The 24,115-nt window shown below is 40.1% G+C and overlaps 1 protein-coding gene across 2 annotated transcripts in view; it reads left to right on the top strand.

The window, feature by feature from the left end:
• RNF150 (ring finger protein 150) overlaps positions 1–24,115 on the top strand; it is a 346,382-nt gene that overhangs the window by 268,045 nt on the left and 54,222 nt on the right. For both annotated transcript variants that reach the window (XM_020989851.2, XM_020989852.2), the window contains 2 exons: positions 5,822–5,918; positions 15,921–16,131. In XM_020989851.2, coding sequence (XP_020845510.1) covers positions 5,822–5,918; positions 15,921–16,131 — 308 coding nt within the window. The remainder of the gene's footprint in view (positions 1–5,821; positions 5,919–15,920; positions 16,132–24,115) is intronic.

Here is a 24,115-nt window from a genome sequence, read left to right on the forward strand (position 1 = left end):
TATACCTTTTCTTTTCCAACAGGGTCATGAAGAGTGGTTGTAATCCAACCCAGGGACACTGTGAACAGGTTTTCCATGTTTGCTAATAAAAAATTCACTGATGCTGTATAGAACACTGTGACAAATAAGTTGTTTAGGGGGCTCCAAAGTGGAGTACCAGCTTAGTGTAGACCCACTTAGAGAGCATTCCAGTTGGGAAAGGCTGCATTGGTGTTGATTCTCTGTAGGCGCCAGTGTGACTCCACATCTTATTATTAGTGTTCTTAGGTACAGGGAGCAGCGTGAGCCAGAGGGAAAGTGGAGCCGTCTTCCTTTGAGCTCTGGTAGCAAGGTCTCTAATAGAGGCAGAAGTCAGCAGACATGGACGAGTCAGGGAGACTGGAAAACAGACGCCTTCCCTCCATCCGCAGTGCTGAAAAGGGAAATAGAGAGGAGAAGAGGAGAGGAGAGGAGAGAAATATTATGAAAAAGAGAAAGAATGTCACATAAGGAAGTATAGATGAGCCATCAAAACATTAAAAAAGCAAACCTCAAGGGTATAAAAATGCATCCAGTTGGAAAAGAAATTTTGCATTAGTTTAAGCTTTTATTTATCTTTCTTTTAAAAATCAATTTACTTATTTTTACAAGGATTTATCTCTCTCACTGCTCCCCCCAAAAAACCTATTTTTAGAAAGAAAATGCCCATAAGAAATATGCATAGCTCAACAAATCTAATTCTCACGTCGCCCAAATTATTTGCTTTTAAAAACCGATATGTAGCCAGATGTGGTGGTATATTCCAAGGCTGGTGGTTCTCTTCAAATCAGGAGTCAGCGCTATAGTGGGGGAGAGGGGTGGGTGGAGGGGGAACGTATTTAAAGCCAATCAGGCATCCACACTCAGGTCAGGTACCAATTTGGTAAAGCCAGTCAGGTGTGTGCACTCAAGTTGGGTACCATACTGATGAGTCCCACGGGAAGTGAGGGGCCACCTGGCTGCTTGGTGAAGGACAGACTGACTCAGGTCAGAGATGAAAATGGAGGGGCAGCTAAGTGGCACAGTGGATAGAGCACTGGCCCTGGAGTCAGGAGGACCTGAGTTCAAATCTGCCCTCAGACACATGATACTTGCTAGCTGTGTGGCCCTGGGCAAGTCACTTAACCCCAATTGCCTCACTAAAAAAAAAAAAATGGAAATGGAGCAGGCCAGTGCTTTCTTGTAATCAGCAGTGGGATCAGACCCATGAGTAGCTGCTGTGCTTCCAGTCTAGGCAAGAGAGACTCCCCCACCCAAGTTTCCAAGAAAACAGACAAAACTCATCTGTGTATGAGCATATACATACGTGTGTACATATGTATGCATACACATATATAAAGACTCTATACACACATATGTATGTGTGTATAAATAAATAATCATGATTAACTTTATTTAATGTTTGTAAAAAGCCTGATTTTTCTCTAAGGTTTTTATTGTTCCATTGGGCCTAAAAGTAGAGAATTATATATCCTATGTATATATCTCCTATTTGAATGTGTGTAAAAGGGGAGACAAAGTGGGCTGGTGGGGTGGCCTTAAAATCCAAGAAGATATGGGTTCAAATATTTCCTCTCACCTATAATTGGTATGTGTGATCATGGGTGGTAGGTGGCTAGGTGGTGCAGTAGATAGAGTGCTGGGTTGAAGTCAGAAAAACTCAAATGAGTTCAAATCTAATCTCAGACACTTGCTACCTGTATGACCCTGGGCAAGTCACTTAACTTTGTTTACCTCAGTTTCCTCATCTCTAAAATGAGCTAGAGAAGGAATCAGCAAAACACTCCAGTCTCTTTGCCAAATGGGGTCACAAAGAGTCAGACACCACTAAAAAGACTAGACAACAAACAAAATCATGGTTGGCGAGTCACTTAAAATCTAATTGCTCCTGGCAATTCCTCTAGGCTCATAAATTAGATAACTCTCCTTCTGCATGGCAGAATCGCAGGTCTGGACACCCTTCCTCCCCCTGCCAAAAAAGGAGGGAGAACTTCATTGGCTCTTAGTTTCCCTTATTCAGTATTCCTGCTGACTCTGTCCTATGTTCATGAGTCCATTTCTCATTGCAGCTTATGACCATTTCCTCTCTTTGGGGAAGAAAATAGTGTGTCTAGTTGTTCATATGACCATTTGTCAAAGTGCCTGCTAACAATGTTTATTGGTGATGACAAATGCTGGGAACTGTACAAAGCAGGGAGAAAATGCATAGATGCTGCCCTCCAGGAGATTTTTATTTGGATCTTTGTATCTCGGTACCTAACACAGCACCTGACATAATTGGATGCTTAATAAATGTCTCTTATTAGTTGATTGACTTCTTCTTTAGGCTTTGGGTGCCCTTCCCTCCTGGTTCTGTTTTTTAAGTGTTCATCCATCTGCTTTCTTGGATTTTTCTTCTCTGTTTAGGGACAGGGTAAGGAATGTAGATTGCAGCCCAACCTAAAGGATTCTAAGAGTATCTGATTTTATAGTGTGTGCAACAAATAGTATGTAAAGATGAGTAGTAGGAGAAGCCCTGTATTGGGGGTCAGGGGAATCACAGTTAGAATCCAGGCTCTGATGCTTACCCCCCATGTGGCACTTGCTACCTGTGTGGTACTTCATCTTTCTGGGTTTCAGTCTCCTCATCTGTAAAAGGAAGGAATTAAACTAGGTCATCCCTCCTGCCCTTTCTAGCTTTCAATTCTTTGATCCTGCCTTGTTGGCGTTCAGTATATTTGTTAAAAACAAGCATGGGTGTGATGGTAAATTTTTAAGAACTGGCTCTCTGGGTTGGGAGGAGAGAGGGAAAAGTACATGCTACTCATTTTTTTTTTAGTTTATTCTGCATAATAAACATTTTTCTCCATCACTCTCTAAAGCCTAGACAATCAACTGAACAATGAATCAAACCCTAATTTGTAGCATTTGCTGATTTCCGAGGTGTATCAGATGTTCATGCTGAAAATTTAACATGTGTTGAGTTCAAGCTAGCTCCAGCATGCCCCTAGACTAGAATAATTATGAGTTTTATCTTTTCAATCCTTCTTTTGACCTTTGTTATCCCCTTGTTTCCTTTTGAGTCGATGACTTCCTTTCCACATCCTGAAAATGACATAAAGACAACGTACACATGGTTACATTGACGGTATTTGACTTAGTAGGCAAAGAGGACCCATTAAGGATTTTTAACCAGGGGATTAACACCAAGCTGTGCTTTAGGAAGACTCATCTACTGACATTGTGCAAGGTGGATGGGAAGGGCAAAAGACCAGAAGCAGGGAGGTCATTTAGAAGACTACTACAGTAGTCCAGCTATGAAGGGATAAGGGTCTGACCAAGGATGGTGGCTTAGAAATGAAGAGCCAGAAACTTTTCTCCTACTTTTGGTTTCTACATCTTCAACTGCTCCTACCCTTCATCCTTCAATGACTTCTCTTCCTACAAAGCTATCTTTCTCACTTTTCTTCTCTACTTCCTTCTTTGGCCATCTTATCCAATGATCACCTCTATAAAGGTGACTTCCAGATTTCTTTTTTCCAGCCCTGACCTCTCTCTTGACCTCCAGAATCATATTTCTAACTTCCTGCTAGACATGGACCTAAACGTCATGCTAGCACTGTAAATGGCACATGTCCTCACTGCCCCCGCTCCTAAGAGTTAGAATCAATCAACATTTATTAAACTGGATGTGTAATTACATGCCAGGAACCATGCCAAGTACTGGGGATACAAAAAGAGACAAAAGGCAGTCCCTGCACGCAAGGAGTTTTTAATCAAAGTGGGAGACCACATGCAAAAAAAAAAAAAGCAGTAAAACTATATACAAGATAAATGGAAAATAATTACCAGAGAAAGTCACTACAATTAAGAGGCAATAGAAATAAAAAGATATTAGAAATAAGTCTTATTACTCTCTCCCTCTTAAAATTACTGTGTATTTACTTATTTGCATATGTGTTGTATCCTCTTAATTAGAATGTAAGTTTCTTGAGGGCAGGAATCATTTCTTCTTCCCATTTTTTTTTTTGGTCTTCATATCTCCAATACCCACTTCAGTGCCTAGCACATAACATTTATTATGTTACCTGAATTGAATTGAAGGAAATATACAAAAGCAGACATAATTCTCCCCCTTTCCCCCCAAAATATATTGTTCCTCTCCCTGACTTTACTAATTCTGTTAATAATTCCTTGTATTTCCAGTCACTCGGGCTAGAAATCTCAGCAGCTGCTTTGACTTCTCCTGTCCCTAACTTTTAGCCTCCTGTTGGTTAGCAAGTCTATGGGTTCTACTTCTGCAGTAACTCTTCTATCTATCCCCTCCAGTGCAGGCCACTATTAAATCTCACTTGGGCTATCAAATTAGTCACCTAGTCAATCAACCTGCCATCAGGCCCCACACCATTCCACTCTGTTCTATATTCTTTAGCCAGATAAATCACTCACTTTCCCCATTGCCTACTGAGTAGAGACCATTCTCCTTAGTCTGGCATTCAAGGTGCTCTACATCTGGCTCCAAACTACTTTATCTCATGATACTTTCCCTCTCTTAGTCTCTGTTCCCACCAGACTGTGTTCCTGGATGCTCTTTGGACATATTCTGAGCTTTCCTACCTCTATGTCATTGCTGGCATAGTTCTTTCCATCTGGAAAATGCTCTTCTGCAATTTAGCCTCCTGAGGTCCTGCCCATCTTTTAAGGGCCAGCTTAGATGTCTCCTCTTTCATGAAGCCTTTTCTGATACCCTAACCAAAAATAATCGCCCTTCTTTGATTCCTCATAGCATCGTGATAGTAGCACACATAAGAATTTACCAATTTTTTTGTATTATAACTTGAGGTTATGGCAGAGGCAGCTGTCTTATTTGATAATAATAATAATAATAACAATAACTATATATAATAATAATAACTAATATAGCACTTTGCAATTTACAAAGGGCTTTATACAAATTATCTTACTTGATCCTCAAAATAGCCCAAGGAGGTGTGCAGTCTGACATTAGTCCCATATTACAAATTAGGAAATGAGTTAAGACTGGGAGAAGTCAAAATGGTGGAACTAGTAAGTGATAGAACATGGGCTCAGATGATCTTCAGACTCTAAATCCAGCTCTCTTTCTACTGCATCCAGAAGAAGGAATGAAAAGTCATTCTGTGTACTTGTCTTTGTACATTTGTCCACTAACACTCTTCCTGGTGATGTTGGGAAGCTGTCATGTTCCTGCCATGTTAGAGCAGGAAAGAAGCCTCCCTACTTCCACATGCCCCACATTTTCTGAAAGTTGTTAGGCAAAGCTGAGAATATTTTAACTTACACGCACACACTCACACTCACACCCTCTTTAGCCAGGACAAATAGGATTCTAAACATATTTCTGTTATCATGAAAAAAAAATGCTATCGTTCTTCAGTTGTTTCAGTCACGTCCAACTCTTCGTGACCTCATTGGGGGTTTTCTGGGCAAAGATACTGGAGTGATTTGCCAATTTCTTCTCCAGCTCATTTTACAGATCAGGAAACTGAGCCACACGGGGTTAAGAGATTCCCAGCATCACATAGCTGGTATGGGTCTGATGCCAGATTTGAACCCAGGAACATGAGTCTTCCTGACTCTATCCACTGTACCACCTAGCTGCCAAAAAAAGAACACTAGACTAACAATAAAGGGATGGGGGCTTCAGTTCTGGACATGATTCTTCCATTGTGACTTTGGACAAGTCACTTCACCTTGATAGGTCTTGGGGTCCTCATCATAAAATAAGGGAAGTGGGAAGGGCTGAATGATATCCAGTGCTAAAATTCTATGATTCTCCTTGCAGGCATCTTTTCCATAAATCCTGCGTGGATCCGTGGCTGTTAGACCATCGAACCTGTCCCATGTGCAAGATGAACATCCTTAAGGCCCTAGGTATCCCGGTAAGCTGCTGCCCTTCCTGCACTCATCTCTTTTCTTTTCTATGAGCTCATGAACACAAAGGGGAAAAGAATCATAAGTCACTGCCTGGGAATTTCTTCTTTTTCTGAGTGCTCCATTTGCCACAGGAGTGACACCGTTTGAGTTAACCCCACACGAGCTCTGGTGTCTGGGGACATCTTTCCTCCCATTTGGTTCTCATCATGAGCACTTTCATCACTAGGGGTTTTCCCAGCCCCTGTTTCATTTTGGATCATTATTCCTCAGTGTCAAGATGCTATTTATGAATTACCATTCTCTTTTTCTTGTTAACAATGAGACAGATTGGTACAGTGGGAAGAATACTGAACCTAAAGTCTAGAACACCTGTGTTCAAATCCCACCTCTTACAGTTAGTTTCCGTGTGACCCTAAGCAAGTCACTTAACCTCTAGGAATATCAAGAAATGTCTCTACTAAGTCCTATTCTGGTTGTGTTTTGCATGAATGGTGAGGCTTCACAAAAAGTGAGAAAAGCATAGATCTGTATTCACATATGTAATACGTCTGTTGTGTTTCTATCACCTGTTCAACACCAAAGGGGAATTACGTGGCCTGCTTTTTTTTAATGTTACTTCATTCTCTGGGTCCAACCTGAATACTAGTCTTCAACCCACTTCAGAAGTTGGCACACAGCCTTCGTAACAACATGAGGGAGCACAGCAGTGATGGGAGAGAATGCCTCAGAGACTCTGTTTAGCTGTTAAAGAAAGATCTGTGTGTGGATTCTTCAATCTCCAGGATATTGGAGGCAGGGCCTGGTTTCCACTCAGCTGTCAGACTAACCCCCCTCAGTTCTAGATATCCATAAAAAGTTCAGTGTCTCCCCCAGTGAGGAGACTCCAGCCAGCTGGCTTCAAGCTGAGGAAAAAAGACTTTTCCAGGACCGTGTCAAGTTTAGCCCACAAACAATGGTGGCTAGTGAGCCACCAGCTGTTATATGTACGTTCTTCCTGAACAGATGAAGGCAGGCAGCAAGCCAAACTCCCAGATCCCAGGGTTATGCAAGAAAGAGGAGAGTTAAACAAAAGATGGTATTTGAAAAAAGCCAGACCATAATGAGGACGGGAGCCCCAGATAGCAATCCTTCCCTCCCTGCCCTGCCCCCTTTCTTCCTGCCTTACCCTCATCACCCTTCACTCCCAATGATGACAGTGAGATGAAAGGAGGATGAACCATCCCATGATGTTAATGGAAAAGGAAGTTTGATAAGAATCATCATTGAAAGGAAGAAATCAGGCTAACTCTTTGATTCTGTTGGAGCTTTCGCGACAGTAGAGCAGGAAGAGGGGGCGCCTTGAAGGGCAGTGATAGATTGCAATGACATGCATGTAGCCTGGCTTTTCTTCCCATGTCCCAGCTGCCTTCATGCCAGCTGTGTACTGTTTGAGATGGTTTATGCTCACAACACAAATCAGCTTGTGTGAATACAGGGCCGGACAGGCATTGGAGGAGCAGACCACTAAATCGTCAGTCTGTGGTCATAAATACAGTCTGCATGAGGAAAATCCATTATGAGTAGAAAAGATGGCTCAAAACCCCCCAGGTGTGTACCTTAGAAAAACACTCTTAGAACTCAATGTATCAAGAATTTCCTCTGCTTATACTTAGGCTATGTCTAGTTTCTGTACAAAAAATATTTATGTGTGTTTACATGAGATATGGAGGCAGGGAGGTGGTTCAGTTGATAGAGCGCTAGGCCTAGAGTCAAGAAGACCTGAGTTCATATCCGGCCTCAGACATTTAGTAGCTATGTGACCCTGAACTTCTCTTTGTCTTAATCCACTAGGAGAAGGGAATAGCAAAGCGCTCCAGTATCTTTGCCAAGAAAACCCCATGGACATTATGGTCCACAGGGTCACAAAAGGATGGACACAACTGAACAAAAACAACAACATGAGATGTAGGAGAGGTAGAATGTCATGGATCGAGGGTTGGTCTTGCGGTCAAGAAGACGTGGGTTCAGTGCCTGCCTGGGCAATTTCAGGAGATTGAGTCATAGATGAGTTGTTGGTCTGCATCTGAAGATGGGGTTTCCGCATTAGTCATTCCCTACAGCCACGAAATTACAAATCCAAAAGGCTCTAATATATGTGATTATATTTATATAGAGAAATAGGAAAGATTGAAGGGAGCTGGGCTGGGGGGGTGGTAATAAGCATTTATATAGTGCCTACTATGTATCAGACACTGTGCTAAGCACTTTTTACAAGGAATCATCGATTTGGAGCCAGCTGGGCCTTTTGAAACCTTTTAGTCCAACCCTTTCATTTTACGGATGAGGAAACTGAGACCCAGAGGAGTTAGGTGACTTGCCCAGGGTTACATTATTAGTAAATGTCAAAGGTGAGACATGAACCCAGATTTTCCCGAACTAAGAGTCCATAACTCTATCCACCATGCCAAGCTGCCTCTCAAGAGGGGTGAGGGAGGTGGAGGAGCAAGGGGATGGTGGGGAAGAAAGAGAAAGAGAATGAAAAAGGGGAGGGGAGAGAATAGAGGGGGACAGAGAAGCAATAGGAAGGGGAATGGAGACAGAATGAGAAAGGGGGAAAAGAGAGAAGGAGGGAGGGGGAGGGAGAGAAAGACAGAAACAGAAAGAGACAGAGAGAATGGGAAATGGGGAGGGAGGTGGGGGAGAAGGAGAGAGAGAGAGAGAGAGAGAGAGAGAGAGAGAGAGAGAGAGAGAGAGAGAGAGAGAGAGAGAGAGAGAGAGAGAGAGAGAGAGAGAGATGGAAGATATGAGAGATATTTGGCTCCAAAGTCTATGCAATACTTCAAAACTAAATGAAGACATTTGTTTGATTAGCATAGTAGTTTTCTTCAAGTATTTAAAAAGTCATCACATGGAAAAAGGACTACACTTGTTCTGCTTGGTTTGAGGTCAGGACTAGGAGCAGTAGCTGGGAAGTATAAAGAGACAAATTTCCACTTCATATCGTGAAAAATTTATTATTGAATAAGGTTGGTTTGGGAAGTAGTGGGTTCTCATTTAAACACTGGAGTTTACTCATCAGGTATACATGGAGGAGATTCTTGTTGAGGTGTGGCTCAGAGTTCCTTTCCAGATCGAAGATCCATTGGATGTGATCCATTGGAATGGTTTCTCTTGCCAGTAATTTATATTTGCAAAGCTTCCTGCATTATCTCTATCTACAAGTTGGGAAGAAGGTACCTAACAAACTTTGAAGTACCATAGAAATGGGAGTTATTTTCATTGCTACCATCATCAATCATAACAAAAATAGTTCTAGAACTCTCTCATCAGAATAGGACCAGAAACACCAAACAAAGTCTCTAATATTTAACTTCTTGGTCTAATTAGCATTTTTCTCTGCCCATCCTGTAGACTTCCAGAGACCTCTGTGAAGTATATGTGAAAATAACATGAGTGTGTTTATTCATTCTTTAAAATAGTTTCATTTGAGGTTATTTCTGAAACTTGCAAGTATGATGGCTAAAGGAGGCAAGGCTCAGACATCCTAACCCTGGTTCAGTGTATTTGACAAATTGGAGCTAAACTTTATTCAGAACTGTCTGAATAATGACCAAGTGCTATCATTCAAGAAAAGTGACACCAGAATTATACTGGAATAAGTGATATCTCTTACCTTTTCTAGAAAAACAGTTAACCAAAAAGTTCTATCAATATACACAACTGAAAACAGAACAGCCTCTGAAAAATGAAGCATCTCTAATTTCTGCTGCTTACAAACCATTCTGAGGAACGGCTGTGCTTTCCCAAAGCATCCATTTTGAGGTGTACTGAAAAATGATCTAGATTATTTCTGAATTTTCTCTAGGATTTGGAGGTATGAAATCATAAATGGTTCCAAAACAGAATTCATTACCTTCACTGCCCTTAAAAAAATTCACCCTTTCCCTCACTTCCCTCTCTCCTTCTTTTGAGGGCACGACCATCCTTGTAGTCACCCTTGCTGCGTTCACGCCCTTAGAACCAACCCTGCCTCCTCACCATAGACATCCAATCAGGTGCAAAGTGCATCAAATTCTACCTCCGTGATACCCTTTAAATTAATCCTTTTCTACCCCACTCATGTAATCATTTCCATAAATCAAGCCTTATCATCTCTTTCCTGGAATATTATGATAGTCTTCTACTTGCCTCAAATCTTTCCCCTCATCAACCCATCCTCTACACAGTTGCCAAATAAACATTCTTTTTTTTGGGGGGGGTTGTTTTTTTTTAATAGACATACAACTTAGTTCCATGCTTTGAACTGACAGTTTGGTTACACGTATTTTGGATGATTAGAGCACAAGGCAGATTTATTCCACAGCAAGAGTGTGACAGGCCACATGCAGGTTTTAAAATTTGAAATGTATCTATTTCAACTATTTTAGCTTATAAAACTTCCAACCCTCATCCAAATATCAGTATTAAAGCAGAAGTTCCATTTACTTTTTAACCAATCAGTGGTCAGACCAAAATAAATCAGTCTAGACTACCTATATATAGCTGAAGGTAGCAGTTTTTTCCACAATAACAACATAATTTTATACAAAAACCCAAGCTGCAAATAAAAATTGGTCCTATCAAATAAACATTCTTAAAGCCTTCTTTTTGTCATGTTACTCCTGTCCTGAAATATCCCCAGTGGCTCCCTTTTGCCTCTATGATTAAAAAACAAACTTCTCCGTCATTTAAAGCCTTTAACAATTGAACTCCAGCCTACTTACCTTTTAGTTGGACAGCTAAGTAGTTCAGTGGATAGAGTGCCAGGCCTGGAGTCAGGAAGACTCCTCTTCCTGAGTTAGAATCTAGCCTCAACACACTTACTAGCTGTGTGACCCTGGGTAAGTCACTTCACCCTGTTTGCCTCAGTTTTCTCATGTCTGTAAAATGAGCCAGAGAAGGAAATGGCAAACCATTCCAGTATTTTTGCAAAACAAAACAAAACCCAAATGGGGTCAGGAAGAGTTGGACACAACTGAAATGATTGAACAAAAACCACAACTACCTACGTTTCAAGACTTTTTATAAATATCTCCCTTTATCTGCTCTGCATTCTAACTATACTGACATCTTTGCTGTTCCTTATAGATGGTAATCTATCTCCCATCTCCATGCCTGTGTGTGGGCCGTCCCCCATGGCTGGCATGCACTCACAGCTCACCCTCACCTCTGAGAATCTATAGCTTCCTTCAAGACTGGGCTGAGAGCTTTTCCATGATTCCCCCCCAACTGCTAGTGCTCTCTACCCCAGAAAGTAAAATTATTTTCTTTTTAAATTTTGAGTTCCAAATTCTCTTTCCTTTTCACCCCTCCTCCATCCACTGAGAAGGCAAACAATATACAAATTATACATGTGAAATCATGCAAACATTGCCATTCTAGCCACATAGCCATACTAGCCATGACGGGAGGAAGGAGGGAAGGAAGGAAGGAAGGAAGGAAGGAAGGAAGGAAGGAAGGAAGGAAGGAAGGAAGGAAGGAAGGAAGGAAGGAAGGAAGGAAGGAAGGAGGGAGGGAGGGAAGGAAGAGGGAAGGAAGGAAGGAAGGAGGGAAGGGAGGGAGGGAGGAAGGAAGAAGGAAGGAAGGAAGGAAGGAAGGAAGGAAGGAAGGAGGGAGGGAGGAGGGAAGGAAGGAAGGAAGGAAGGAAGGAAGGAAGGAAGGAAGGAAGGAAGGAAGGAAGGAAGGAAGGAAGGAAGGAAGGAAGGAAGGGACGGACTCTTAAAAATGATCTAATCCTGCCAGTAGGTAGAACCACACCTAAACTATCACAAGCAGATGAGGCTCTGCCAGAATCACAGAATCTTTAGAGTTCAAAGAGCTCTCAGAGACCATTGAGTCCCACATTTTCCTCCCCCAAAACCCCCTTCTTCCATAGACTCTTTTTATTCTTCATCATCCACTCCCTTTCTGGGTAACTTCCAGGCCTCCCTGTCAGGGAATTCTTCCTTATATCTGAACTAAAATTCTGTCTCTTCCTGCTTACAGAAATTCTGCTTTTCACATCTCTTAAGTACCTTTCTTTGCTGCTCTTCAGGCTGATGTAGCCAAAGATAAGAAGTTCCACAACTATCTTTGTGAACTAATAAATTGAAGGCAAGCTGCTTCTCTCATAATTTACAGTATCAATTGTTTTGGAGTTTAATACAATGAAATAACTGTTATTCCTATCCAGAGTAGCCTGGTGAGGCTCCAGTATAGCTACCATTGCTACACTAGCCCTCCTACCAACATCAGAGAAATTCCCTTTGCCATGAAAACAAAAATAAATTAGAAAAAAAGAATCGTAGACTTAGAGCTGGAAGGGACTGGAAAACCATCTCATCAACCCCTTCATTGTATAGATCTTATAGATCTAGAGCTGAAAGAGACCTCAGAGGGCATCTAGGTCCATCCCCTTGTTTTACAGATAAGGTAACTGAGGCCCAGGGAAGGTAGGAGACTTGTTCAAGATCACATGGTGTTGTACCACCCCATACCTGTCAGATTAGCTAATAAGACAGAAAAAGAAAATGACAAATGTTGGAAGGGGTGTGGGAAGATTGAGACACTGGAGTTGTGAACTGATTCAACCATTCTGTAAAGCAACTTGAACTATGCCAGAGGACTATAAAAACTTTTTGACCCAGCAATACCGCTACTAGGTCTGTATCCCAAAGAAATCAAAAACAAAAAGGGAAAGGATTTATATGTATAAAAATATTTATAGTAGTGGCAAAGAATTAGAAATTGAGAGGATGCCCATCAATTGGGGAATGGCTGAACAAATTGTAGTATATGATTGCGATGGAATGTTATTATGCTATAAGAAATTACCTACAGAATATTCTCAGAAAAACCTGGAAAGACTTACATGAACTGATGCAAAGTGAAATGAGCAGAATCAGGACAACAGTGTACACAGTAACAGCAGTATTTTAAAATCATCAACTGTAAATGACTTAGCTATTCTCAACAATACAGTGATCTAAGACAATTCCAAAGGACTTGTGATGGAAAATGCCATCCACATCCAGAGAGATAGTGGTGGAGTATGAATGCATATTGAAACACACTTTTTTTCAAACTCTCTTTATTTTTCTTGAGTTTTATTCTTTGGTCTGTGTTTTCTCTCACAATATGACTAATATGGAAATATGGTTTGCATGACTGTGCCTTTATAACCTACATCAAATTGCTTGCCTTCCCAATGAGGGGGGAAGAGGAAGGAGGGAGAGAATTTGAAACACAAATTTTTTTAAAAGAATGTTAAGAATTGTTTTTATGTGTAATTTGAAAAAATAAATAACTACAGTCCAAAACTCATTTAACTCTAATACTCTGCTTCTCGCTAATGCATTTTGAAATAGCGTATTAAATTTTATTAGAAGGTTTTTTTTTTATTGTGTTGAAACAGATTCACCTGAGGGGACAAATGTAGGCACTTCTCTAGAAAAGAAAAGCACCTGCCTTATGTGAACTTTACTTCCAAATTTTTTTCCTATAAATGTAGTATTCACTGAACACTTGGTAGAACATTGCTATGTATTCCATCTGTGCACAGCAACAACAGACTTCCACTCTAAAATATTAGACTTATTTCTTATCAATAAGAAAAAAGACAAATGCACATAAAAAAACAAGGAGGCAAAGATGGAGGGCAGTCCCCCCAAGGCCTCTAGCCTTTAACAAAGCAGAATCAAAATAATTAACAAATAACAAATGTGCAATTTTTGTTTGTTTTACCTCCCCTCCAGGCCTTTTAAAGGTCTTTGATCTTGTGTTTCTTCCTACTTAAAAAAAAAAGTTCTTTGTTTTAATTTGTCATCATAATCTGTGTATAATACCATTCTGGTTCTGCTGCTTTTACTCTGAACCAACCCTGATTTCTCTTTTCACACTTCCTTGTATGTGTTAAATTTATTAATTTTTTCACCTAATATTCTATTACATTTAATAAATTACAATTTATTCATCCATTCTCAAGTTCTTCAGCATAGAGATTTTTTCCAATTTTTTTTTACTATTATAAATAGAGAAACTATGAATATTTTTGTGTAAATAGGCTTTATTTTCCCTTTTTTATGATGTGGGTATAGAATCCTAGCAACAAAAACTCTGATCCAGTGATATGATCAATTTTTCAACTCATTTCATATTGCAAATTGCTTTTGAAATCTTTTGTACTAGTCTCACCAGTAATATATTAAAGTAACTTTTCCCTCAGTGCTTTGTCACTGTTGGACTGTATCATTTTTGATCTTTCATTAGGTTTACATTTTAATGAAGTTTAAATAAAAAATTCATTTTTGCCTTTAATTCTGGTTTCTCTTCCTGAACACTGCCCACATGGGCAGTCTCTAACCTCCTTACCTTCACATGACTCAGAGGTCAACTTGGAGAATGACCATTTATCAGTAGTAGCTAAATCTCTTCTACCCTCTATTATTTTTCTCACTCCTCTTGCCACACATAGAGTACACAAGCTGCTAAAAATGAAAAGCCTTAGTAATTTAAGGGAAAGGATGGCCTTGTAAACTGATCATGAAGGGAGACCTTTTTTTTTAGTTGTCCATTTATATTTTTGTTTTGTTTTGTTTTATTTGGTGAGTCAATTAGGGTTAAGTAACTTGCCCAGGGTCACACAGCTAGTAGGTGTCATGTGTCTGAGGCCAGATTTGAACTCAGGTCCTCCTGACTCCAAGGCCAGAGCTTTATCCACTGCACCACCTCACTGCCCCAAATGAAGGGAGACTCTTTCCTTACATTGCAACACCAAACCCAAACCCCATCAGAAGAAAGCCTGGGATTTCCAATCTGGACATAAGTACACAAAGATATCTATGCCAGAAGGCATAATGGAAGAGTATATCAGAGCAATCTCCTTCCCTACTGCAAGTAAGGGTAGAGTGAAAATAAGGACATTTCCATTCTTCATGTTTCATATTCTTTAAGATAAGATTTGGAGGAGGAGATGGGAAGGGGGGAGAGGATAGGGATATGCCTCCTGCACTTAGATACTTAATGTGCTGTCACATAGAAGAACAATGACATTTTTGTCTTAACTCCATGTGGAAGAGCTAAGACAGATGAGTGAAAATAACGGTGGAAGATTTCACGTAATTTAAGGAAGAATTTTATAAAAATTAGAGCTGTCCATCAGTGAAATGAGCTGCCTCAGGAAATAGTGAGCTACTCATCACTGGACGTATTCAAGCAGAAACTAGAAAACCTTCTGTCATGGTTGATATAGAAATTCTCACACTGGGTGGAAGGTTGGGTGACCTCCAACAGTTTTTCCAATGCATAAAATTCTGTGAATTTTAATTTGGGTGTTTCAGTGATGAATCATTGCATATATGACAATGAGAAGTTTTGTTCTAAGTTCTTTTGGAATGTGAGCTTTTCATTCAAACACCAAAAACCTCAATCTGCTTCTTTTTTAAATCAATAATTCTCAGGTATAAGTCAAACATATTTCTTTCTGCCCTTCCCCTACCCCTTCCCCTCCACACTTCTTCTGTAGCATAAAAACAATTCATAAGTCTTTGGGGATAATGATCTGACTGTCAAATGTTATCTCATCTGTAAACAAACGTCTTAGAGAAAATACCATTCCTACCAATGAACCATGTGTTATGTTTTATAGGAGTTTTAATCTGTGGCCATTGCCAGGCTTGTCATGCCCGCAACCTGACCCTCCATCCAGATGGAGGATTTTGAAGGAATAAAGAAACTTTCTGTGTTTATTTTATTTAAATTGTATAGACATTATTTAGTAAACTATATGGTGCAAAAAAGAAAGCCATGAAGAATTTTTTTATTATTTGAAGAAAACAAATCATATTAATACGTGTTCATTGTTGAGTATATTTGTGCTCTAGGAATTTAGGATCAGAGCTGTTGTATAATTAGAGTCTTAGACACTAAAATAGATTCTTTCACCTTCCTATGTGAACACTGGTTTTATAGCAAATAAATCTCACAAGTGTTTTCTTTATTTTTTTAACCAGCCCAATGCAGACTGCATAGATGACATCCCACCGGACTTTGAAGGTTCCATAGGAGGGCCACCAACCAATCAGATTACAGGTGCAAGTGACACAACCGTAAATGAAAGTTCTGTTACTTTGGATCCTGCCGTCCGACCTGTGGGAGAATTACAAGTAGTCCAAGATGCAGACGCCACTCCCCAGGAGGGGGAGGTTAATTTTACAATCAACAGTAAGTCTCTTCTCCATATGCAAGCTCTCACACACAACATTGACAAAGCCTTCTGAGTGCTCATTTCCCACTATGTAGGTATCACCTCTTGTGGGGGGACCATTAAAGAAATATAGCGTGAATTGGTGATGATGACCATAAAAATGTAGAAGCGTATTGCTATTCTGAAGACAAAGCCTGAGGTCTAGAGACCTGAAGTTCCAATTTATATCATGGTCTTGAGTCACCAAGAAAACTCAAGCATTTGAGATAGGGTTTCACAGGTAAAAGTACAATGAGAATTACTTGGATTATAGAGCTAGAAGGATCTGCAGAAGCCATTTATTCCAACCATTGATTTTACAGATGAGGAAACTGAGGGTCAGAGAAATTTAGAAACTTGCCGAAGGTCACAAAAGTACTAGGTTCCATAATCACCATCTAAACCCAGGTCCTCTGACTTCAAAGCCAACATTTTTTCTCCTGTATCCCAATGCCTTCCTTAACCAAGGAGAGGAATAGGCCCTCATCAGATCTTAGACAAGCTCACAGGGAAAGGTCAATTAGCTTTATGCCCAAGGCTCAAAAATGAGTAAGAATTTTAACATTGAAAACGTGGCCCAATGTCCTTTAGTTAAATATACTCCTCAGCTTACATTTCCATTCAAAACTACATCATCACATGACAGTCATACGTATATATGTATATATACACATACATATGTTACTTCTTTTCTTAAATATATATCTAAATGTATATATTTTTTATATTTATGTTACTTGTATTATATATGTATAGTAAGTATTCCATATGTTTACATGTATGTTTTACATGTGTACATATATATGTACACATACATATATAGTGCTTAGATTATATATATTCTCAGTACTAGAGAATAATATATGTATATGTATGGATATGTGTAGATATGTTTATGCATGCATGCATATATGCATGTACAGGTCAGTCCTAATTTAAGCAAATAATCAATCCCAGGAAGCAGTCACATGTATTTGTATTCATACTGTTCAAAATTATAATTACATAAAATATAGTAATTAGTTTCAGCCCAGTGGAACTGTGCAGTGGAAATTCAAATGCTACATTAGAATTCACTGGAATCAGGACTTAGCTGTGTGTGTGTGTGTGTGTGTGTGTGTGTGTGTGTGTGTGTGTGTGTGTGTTTTCAAAACTGTACAAGGGCAGTTTGTGTGTGTGTGTGTGTGTGTGTGTCATTTTGCCATAAATGAGAAAAGAAAAACCTGGACAACATCAAGGCATAATGTGGATAAAGATAGGCAGAGAGCAGAATAAGGCAATATCTATTGACTACAGACATTTGGGGCCAATATTATGTATATAGGGATATGGCTGTTAGATTCTTAATATAGATGTCTCTTTTTCCTACAGATTCTCTTCTTTGACCACTGTTTCTGTCTGGTCTGTTTTGATTTATTGAACGATCAAAGTAAATTCTAAATAGAATATTCCCAATTGATGGTGAATGGATTATAAACTCCTAGAGGGCAGAAATCATACCTTAGATATTTCTGCCTTCTCTAAAGTACCTACCTAGTTCCTTGCACATGGTAGCCAATTAACAAATGCTTGTTTTTGAAGAAATATTTCAACATTATCAATATTATCAACCTTATTTTAACAATCATTCTACTGCCCTCTTTAAAAATATATGTAGTGAAATCAATGGAGGTGCTTGGCCAATTGAATACTCTGTTGCAAAACATGTGGCTATTGATCACAATTCCTAGTGTAGACTCAATCCCATTCTTTCTTGATGTGGTTACTCAGCTTACTTCTCTATTGAACCAGGGAGAATAGGAGAGGGGAAAGTATGTGTGTGTGTGTGTGTGTGTGTGTGTGTGTGTGTGTGTGTGTGTGTGTTTGTGTGTGTGTGTGTGAGAGAGAGAGACAGACAGACAAAGACAGAGAGAGAGAGAAAAACAGAGGAAGAGAGAAGAGAGGAAAAGCAGAGAGAGAGGGGACAGGAGAGGGAGACAGAGAGAGAATAAACATAGAGACAGAGCACATGTAATTGCCTGCCCAGTTCACGTTCAAATTAAGAGTTTTTTCTCAAGCTCTGAGAGGAACAGAACTTTTTTTTCAAGTTCTACGTACCATACTCAGGGCCATAACTATCATGAGGCATACAGTGCTTTGTCCCAGGATGCTGGCATATGGGGGAAGGCTTCCTCCCGGAAATGATAGGTGCTACCACCTCTGGCTACTAATCCTAAGGTTTTATTACTCTGGCGACTCTCTCTCTAGCCGCACCTTTCTCCCCCAACCCTCATGAGGCAAAGGATTCAGACTCTCCAGAAAGCAGGACGCCTCCTCCAGAAGTGACTGTACTCCCAGAGGGTCTGTCTTCTGCGCTACTGACCGCATCCCCTCCATTTCATTTGCCTCAGGAACTGCTTCAGCTCCAGCTCTTAGCTGTACTCCTAACTCCTTCCTTTCTTAGTCATCAGCATGGCCATGCAGTATATCACATTTATATGAAAGTCACCCAAACACTTAAAGGTAGGATGCTTCTGAAACAGAATGCCTTTGGAGTATAACTAGAAAGGTCTTGCTTTAAACTGCTTTCTTTCAGCTCCCCGAAAGAAACAGTAAAAGGATAAAAGAAAGGTAAACTTCTTGCAAGCTTGACATTTGGGTAAAAGGCTTTTTTTCCTTTCATATATATCTTTTATGTTCCTGACATTACATCTTATATAACCTCCAAGTTCCTTCAGTTTTCCCAGATCAGCTCTGGTTTATTTGTATGACAATCCACCTGGTATTCATTGATTTTTATCTGTGGACCTGAACCTACCCTGCCTTCTAACTCATTGAGCCCCGAGGGCCAAAGATAGTGATAATAATATCTGATATTTGCATAGTGTTAGGAGGTTTGCAGAGCAGTCATACTGTCCACAAGCATTCATTAAGTGCCTGTTGTGCGCCAAACACTATCTCTAATGCTGGGAATTCCAAGAAAGGCAAAAGACCTTTTGCTAGAGATACTATCAGAAGAATATAACATACAGCTATTGTCTTCTTAATATAACAGTCTCTATTAACTACAGAGTCTCTCCTTTGGACATTTGTTTTTGTCTGATCTGTTCTGCTTTACTGGGAGATCAAAAAAACTTCCAAACAGGCTATTCCCAAGTAATTGAATGGGTTCTGTCTTTTCACTCTTTGGTTCTGTCAATTCAACCACTTCCCAAAACATCTAATTGTACTATCACTTCACCCATGCTCCTCCATTTTTCCACGTGACTGGCATGAGATACCTTATCAAATATTTTGCTAAAATCTAGGTAAACTCTAGGGATAGGGACTAGAAGTGTGATTTCACTGATATAAGGAACTCAGAGATGAGGAAAGTCACTTTCCCAGTGCAGATCAGAAGTTTCTCTTCCTCTTATTTTCTTAAAGAACTGTTTAAAGTCCTGAAAGAGGATAAGTGACTTGCCTAAGATCTCACAGATAATATTTTTCAGAGCTAGGACCAGATTTTCAGGTCATGCTGGCTCTGAGGCCAACATATAATGCTACCCTTCAGGAAAACTCTGTCTATAGCATTTCCCTTTTCTACTAGTTTAATACCCCATCGAAGAAGGAAGGAAGATTAATCTAGAATAGTTTATTCTTATTAAAGTCATGCTGCCCCTTTGTGATCACAACATGTCTTTAATAATGTGTCACAAAAATTAAAGAAATCAAAGTCAAATACACTGACCTATAATTTTCTGATTCTATTACGTCTTTTGAAAAATCAAACATTTGTCCTTCTGACATATGGTATCTTTCTCATTCTCTATGACATTTAAGAGATCACTGACAGTGACTCAGCAATCACATCTGTCAATTCTTTCGAAATTCAGGGATATGTTCATCTGGGTCAGGTGACTTGAACTCATCAAGCTCTCTGATTGTACCCTTATTTATCTTCTACATGTGTTATCACTGAAAAGAGTTTGACCAGACCATCCACACAAGAAATACCAAAGGAATGAAGGATGTATATTTTCCAGGTCTCAACATGCATTTGGGTAGACACACTATAGAATCTGTCCAACAGTATGTGTATATGGGACAAACAGATGCAGTGAACAGCAAGCTGGACCCAAAGTTGAAAAGGAGTTGGAGAGCAGGCTGGACTTCTATAAAACTCTTTTACTGACCTGAAGCTTCCTATAAAAGGTCCATCTTTTCAATAATAACATTTTACCTGTATTACTATATGGTAGTGAGATGTACAATACCACCATCTCTGAAGGAAAGCATCACCCACAGGCCAATGAAAAGACACATGGTAGATGTATACTGGCCAGAACATTTAGCCAGTGGGCAATTCTGAAGAGCAAGAGTAAAGGATATCATCAAGGAATTGTTGGGAAGAGAGAATGGGGTGGTCATATGGCAAGAGTAAGAAATGACAAGCAGATGGTCAGAGGGCTCCACTGGTACATTCATGATATCTGGAGAAAATCAAGACATCCTCCAGGATCTTGGATAGACCCTCTTTTGTGAAAAAAAAAATGGACAAAAACAAATAGAATGGGCACACATGGATGGATTGCCATCTGTATTTTTTGGAAGCAACAGATCAATGAGATCACTGAACCATTTGGATATCAACTCCTTATTGGCCAGTTTTGACCTGTCCTTCCCAGTCCAAAGGTCATTCTCTGTGGCAAAATTGAGCCACTCTGCCTTCTCAGTGTTGTCTGTTACCATTGTCCTGTCCATCTCAAGTCATGATCCTTTCCCTTCTTTGATTCTCACCTTTTCTCTGATACATCTTTAAAATAAAAAGCCTTTTCCTAACTTTCCTTGCCAGTCTTGACTTATTTTGAGCTCTATTCTTCCTAATACCATTCTTACTTTTTGTATTATCCACCCTCTGTTCCCTGGTCTTGCTTGCATCTTGTATACATGTCTTTTAAAAAATAAGTTGGTTGGCAAGTTCTCTGCAGTTAAGTGATTTACCCTTAGTCACACAGTGAATCAGGGCCAGAGTTGAAATTGGAATTTAGATCTCATAACTCCAAGTCCATGGATATTTCCACTCTATCTTAGCAAAGTAATAAGGACATCATTACAGAGAATTTCATTTCCTTTTCCTCCATTTGACTGTTTCCTTAGAGAGAAAGTTAAAAGCAGTTGATCCCTGGAGATATGAATAAGCTTCTCAAGAGAGCTAAGTTCTTAGGTGTTATCAGGATCTGTATGTGAAGCCTCTTTTCAAAGAATCCTGGGAATTGAATCAACCGTAAAAATAAGTTGGCTACTGAACCAAATTTATCTCCCTCAATCTAGACACATGGTCAGAAAATAACCACTGAAACTCAGCACAAGCTGAGCCTGAGAAGAGGGTGGGTTTGTACTCCAGCCATAACAACTATCAATATTATCACAGAGTAGCCCTCTAGGGATGTTTATCCCATACTTATTACAGAAAACACTACAAAATCTTTAATTCAAAGGCTTACATTTCATATCTAAATTCTGAAGCATTTCCATAGGTCCAGAGTGTTAGTGGTTATAGGTTTGCAATATTGGCAGCTTCCTAACACAAAAACCATAGGACCAGAGAACATGGCCACAGCAGGGTATAAATGAGCTTGTACATAGGAACCATTTCTGCCAAAAATGCAGCTGCCATCAGAGGCCTACCAAAGAGCTTTTGAGTGTATGCACAGTTGTGGAACTGAGTGGAATAACCTTGCATCCTAAGCTATGCTGGCCCTTAGCCCCTATGCATCTGAGAAAGCTATTGTGTTAGGTTTATTTCAACCAGTGGAAAGCCAAAGTCTAACCTGATGATCTCGCTTGCTGCATCCTGCTTTCCCAACTTGCTATCAAATGCTTATCTTATGTGACTAAGGGCAAGACCTTGATCTCGGGGAATTTCAGCACTCTAGTCTAATGGATGGGCTCCCTTCCTCAAATGACTCTTTATGGGAGTTTGTGCCTCTCTCCCAGGTCAGTCACTGACATTAGCACAAAGGAGATATTTGGGTTTCTGAGAGAGCAAGGATCCCTGATCTGTATCAGTGGGAAGCCGGAAGGAATCAGAGCACAGGCCTCAGCTTTTCAGGTCTTATCAGAGGGAATGGCCACTGATGAGAGCTGGTCCTAGGCTAGGTTACTTAGACTTCTCAGACAGGATGTTTCTGCTATCAAGAAAGATCACATATGGGAAAAAGCAATAACATCTCACAGGGACTATTTTCTCTTACCTGGGAAAGACCCCAGAATTGTTTACCTTCTCATCCTTGGGGAACTCAATGTATCCCTGTTTCAGAACTGCTTACAACACTGTTTAAAAAAATAATAATGTTAATGGCGCTAGCCTCTCTTAGAATTGGGAATGATATAACTCTTAAAGTTTGTTTTGTACTAAAAACTCCATAATTTTATTCAAGTCTGTAGCTCTTAATTAGGGAGCACATTACTAGGAAGCCATTAAGTCCTGTAGGTGCAACTGCCACTTGGCATGCTGTGGCCATCCTGTGAGCACTGGGGTAGGAGAATTGGAAGTTAATTCCAGGTTTTCACCCAGGCTTTGTTCTGATTTTGAATCTGTAAGCCAAAGCAGGAGAAAGACATTTGGCCCCTGCTTATGGCTTTTTTCACTATGCCAATGCATTTTCTTCCATTTGCAATAACAGCTATCTTTTGGCTTCTTGTTTCTGCAAGAATATGTAAGTCCATCCAGAAATAAACACGTGTAGATGAAGCATTGTGATGTTTGTAAAGAAGCACCAGGGTAAGTTGTGACTCACCTCCATGCTTGCATTAAAAAGCGAAATGGCAAAATTACTTCATTTCCCTATGGACAAGTGCTCTGGCTAGTACCAGCAAAGGAGAATGAGCTCCCCTGGTGCCCATAAGATTTACATTGCAGTTGGCAGTATGATTACTTTGATTTGCTGGCATATTCCACCATGGAAAACAAAGAACCTCTCCAATCACTGAAAATACAAACCCTCCTGTAAGCTCCCCTCCAGGAAATGTTGACACCACAATGCACTATTCTGTTCCAAAATGGTATCCAGGAGAATCCATAACAGTTGATGATCTCTGTAGCTATTAATGCCCTGCACCTAGAGCAACATCATCTCCCTTTTACTCAGCCGGATAGCTCTCTAGCAACAATAGGCACAACAGAACAGCTGTCTTGTTGACCAAGGATTTCTGAGAGAAGCACATGCTTTGACGATCATGCTACCAAAATGGCAACTGGCCAACTTCCAGTATCCACCTGGTTTTTGATGATAATGTCCCTTGCTTTGTTATGAGCTGTTTGTTAATTCAAGAGTGCTCCTTTAGGGCCATGCCGCCTACGTTCATCAGCCTTATACTTCTGGCGCTGTGCTTGGGAAATATTGATGATCTACAAAGGTGGAAACAGCCCGTGAAGAAATTAGTCAATCCAGACGACAGATTTATTGCTGCTTGGAGCACTTGTCCTGTGCCTGCTTCACACACCATGGCACCCTGAAGGTGTTTTGTTTCCCTAAAGAGAAGCATCTCAGCTAGCTGGTTAAGTTGTAGCTTTATATGGCTGTAGAATTTGCTCAAAAGTTCTGAATGGTGATGGTTGGGCATGCTGCCTAATGCCAAATGGGCAAGACAAATCTGCTAGCTGCTAATAACTGAAGAGGTGCCGGGAATGAGTCAGATGGTGGATATCATCAGATCTGCCTTTCTGTCCCTTGGCTAGTATTTTATCCTCGGCACATACATTGCAGCATTGAAACAACAGATCATGGCAGTAAATGCAACAGATTAGGCCTTTTTCAGTATTCAAGCAGAACTGAGAACAAAGAAGGTAACATATTCACACTAAGCTCCGATGTGATTTTGACTTCAAAGCAAATCGCTGTGGTACGTCATTATGCAGAATCCAATGGAGCAGTTGGAAACAGATAAAAATTCCTAATGGGTGAGCCTGCTGTCCACTGCAAGAATTAAAAAGCTGTG

The sequence above is a fragment of the Phascolarctos cinereus genome, unplaced genomic scaffold (assembly GCF_003287225.1).
Source record: "Phascolarctos cinereus isolate Bilbo 61053 unplaced genomic scaffold, phaCin_HiC Scaffold_9;HRSCAF=440, whole genome shotgun sequence".
NCBI classification, from domain to species: Eukaryota; Metazoa; Chordata; class Mammalia; order Diprotodontia; family Phascolarctidae; genus Phascolarctos; species Phascolarctos cinereus.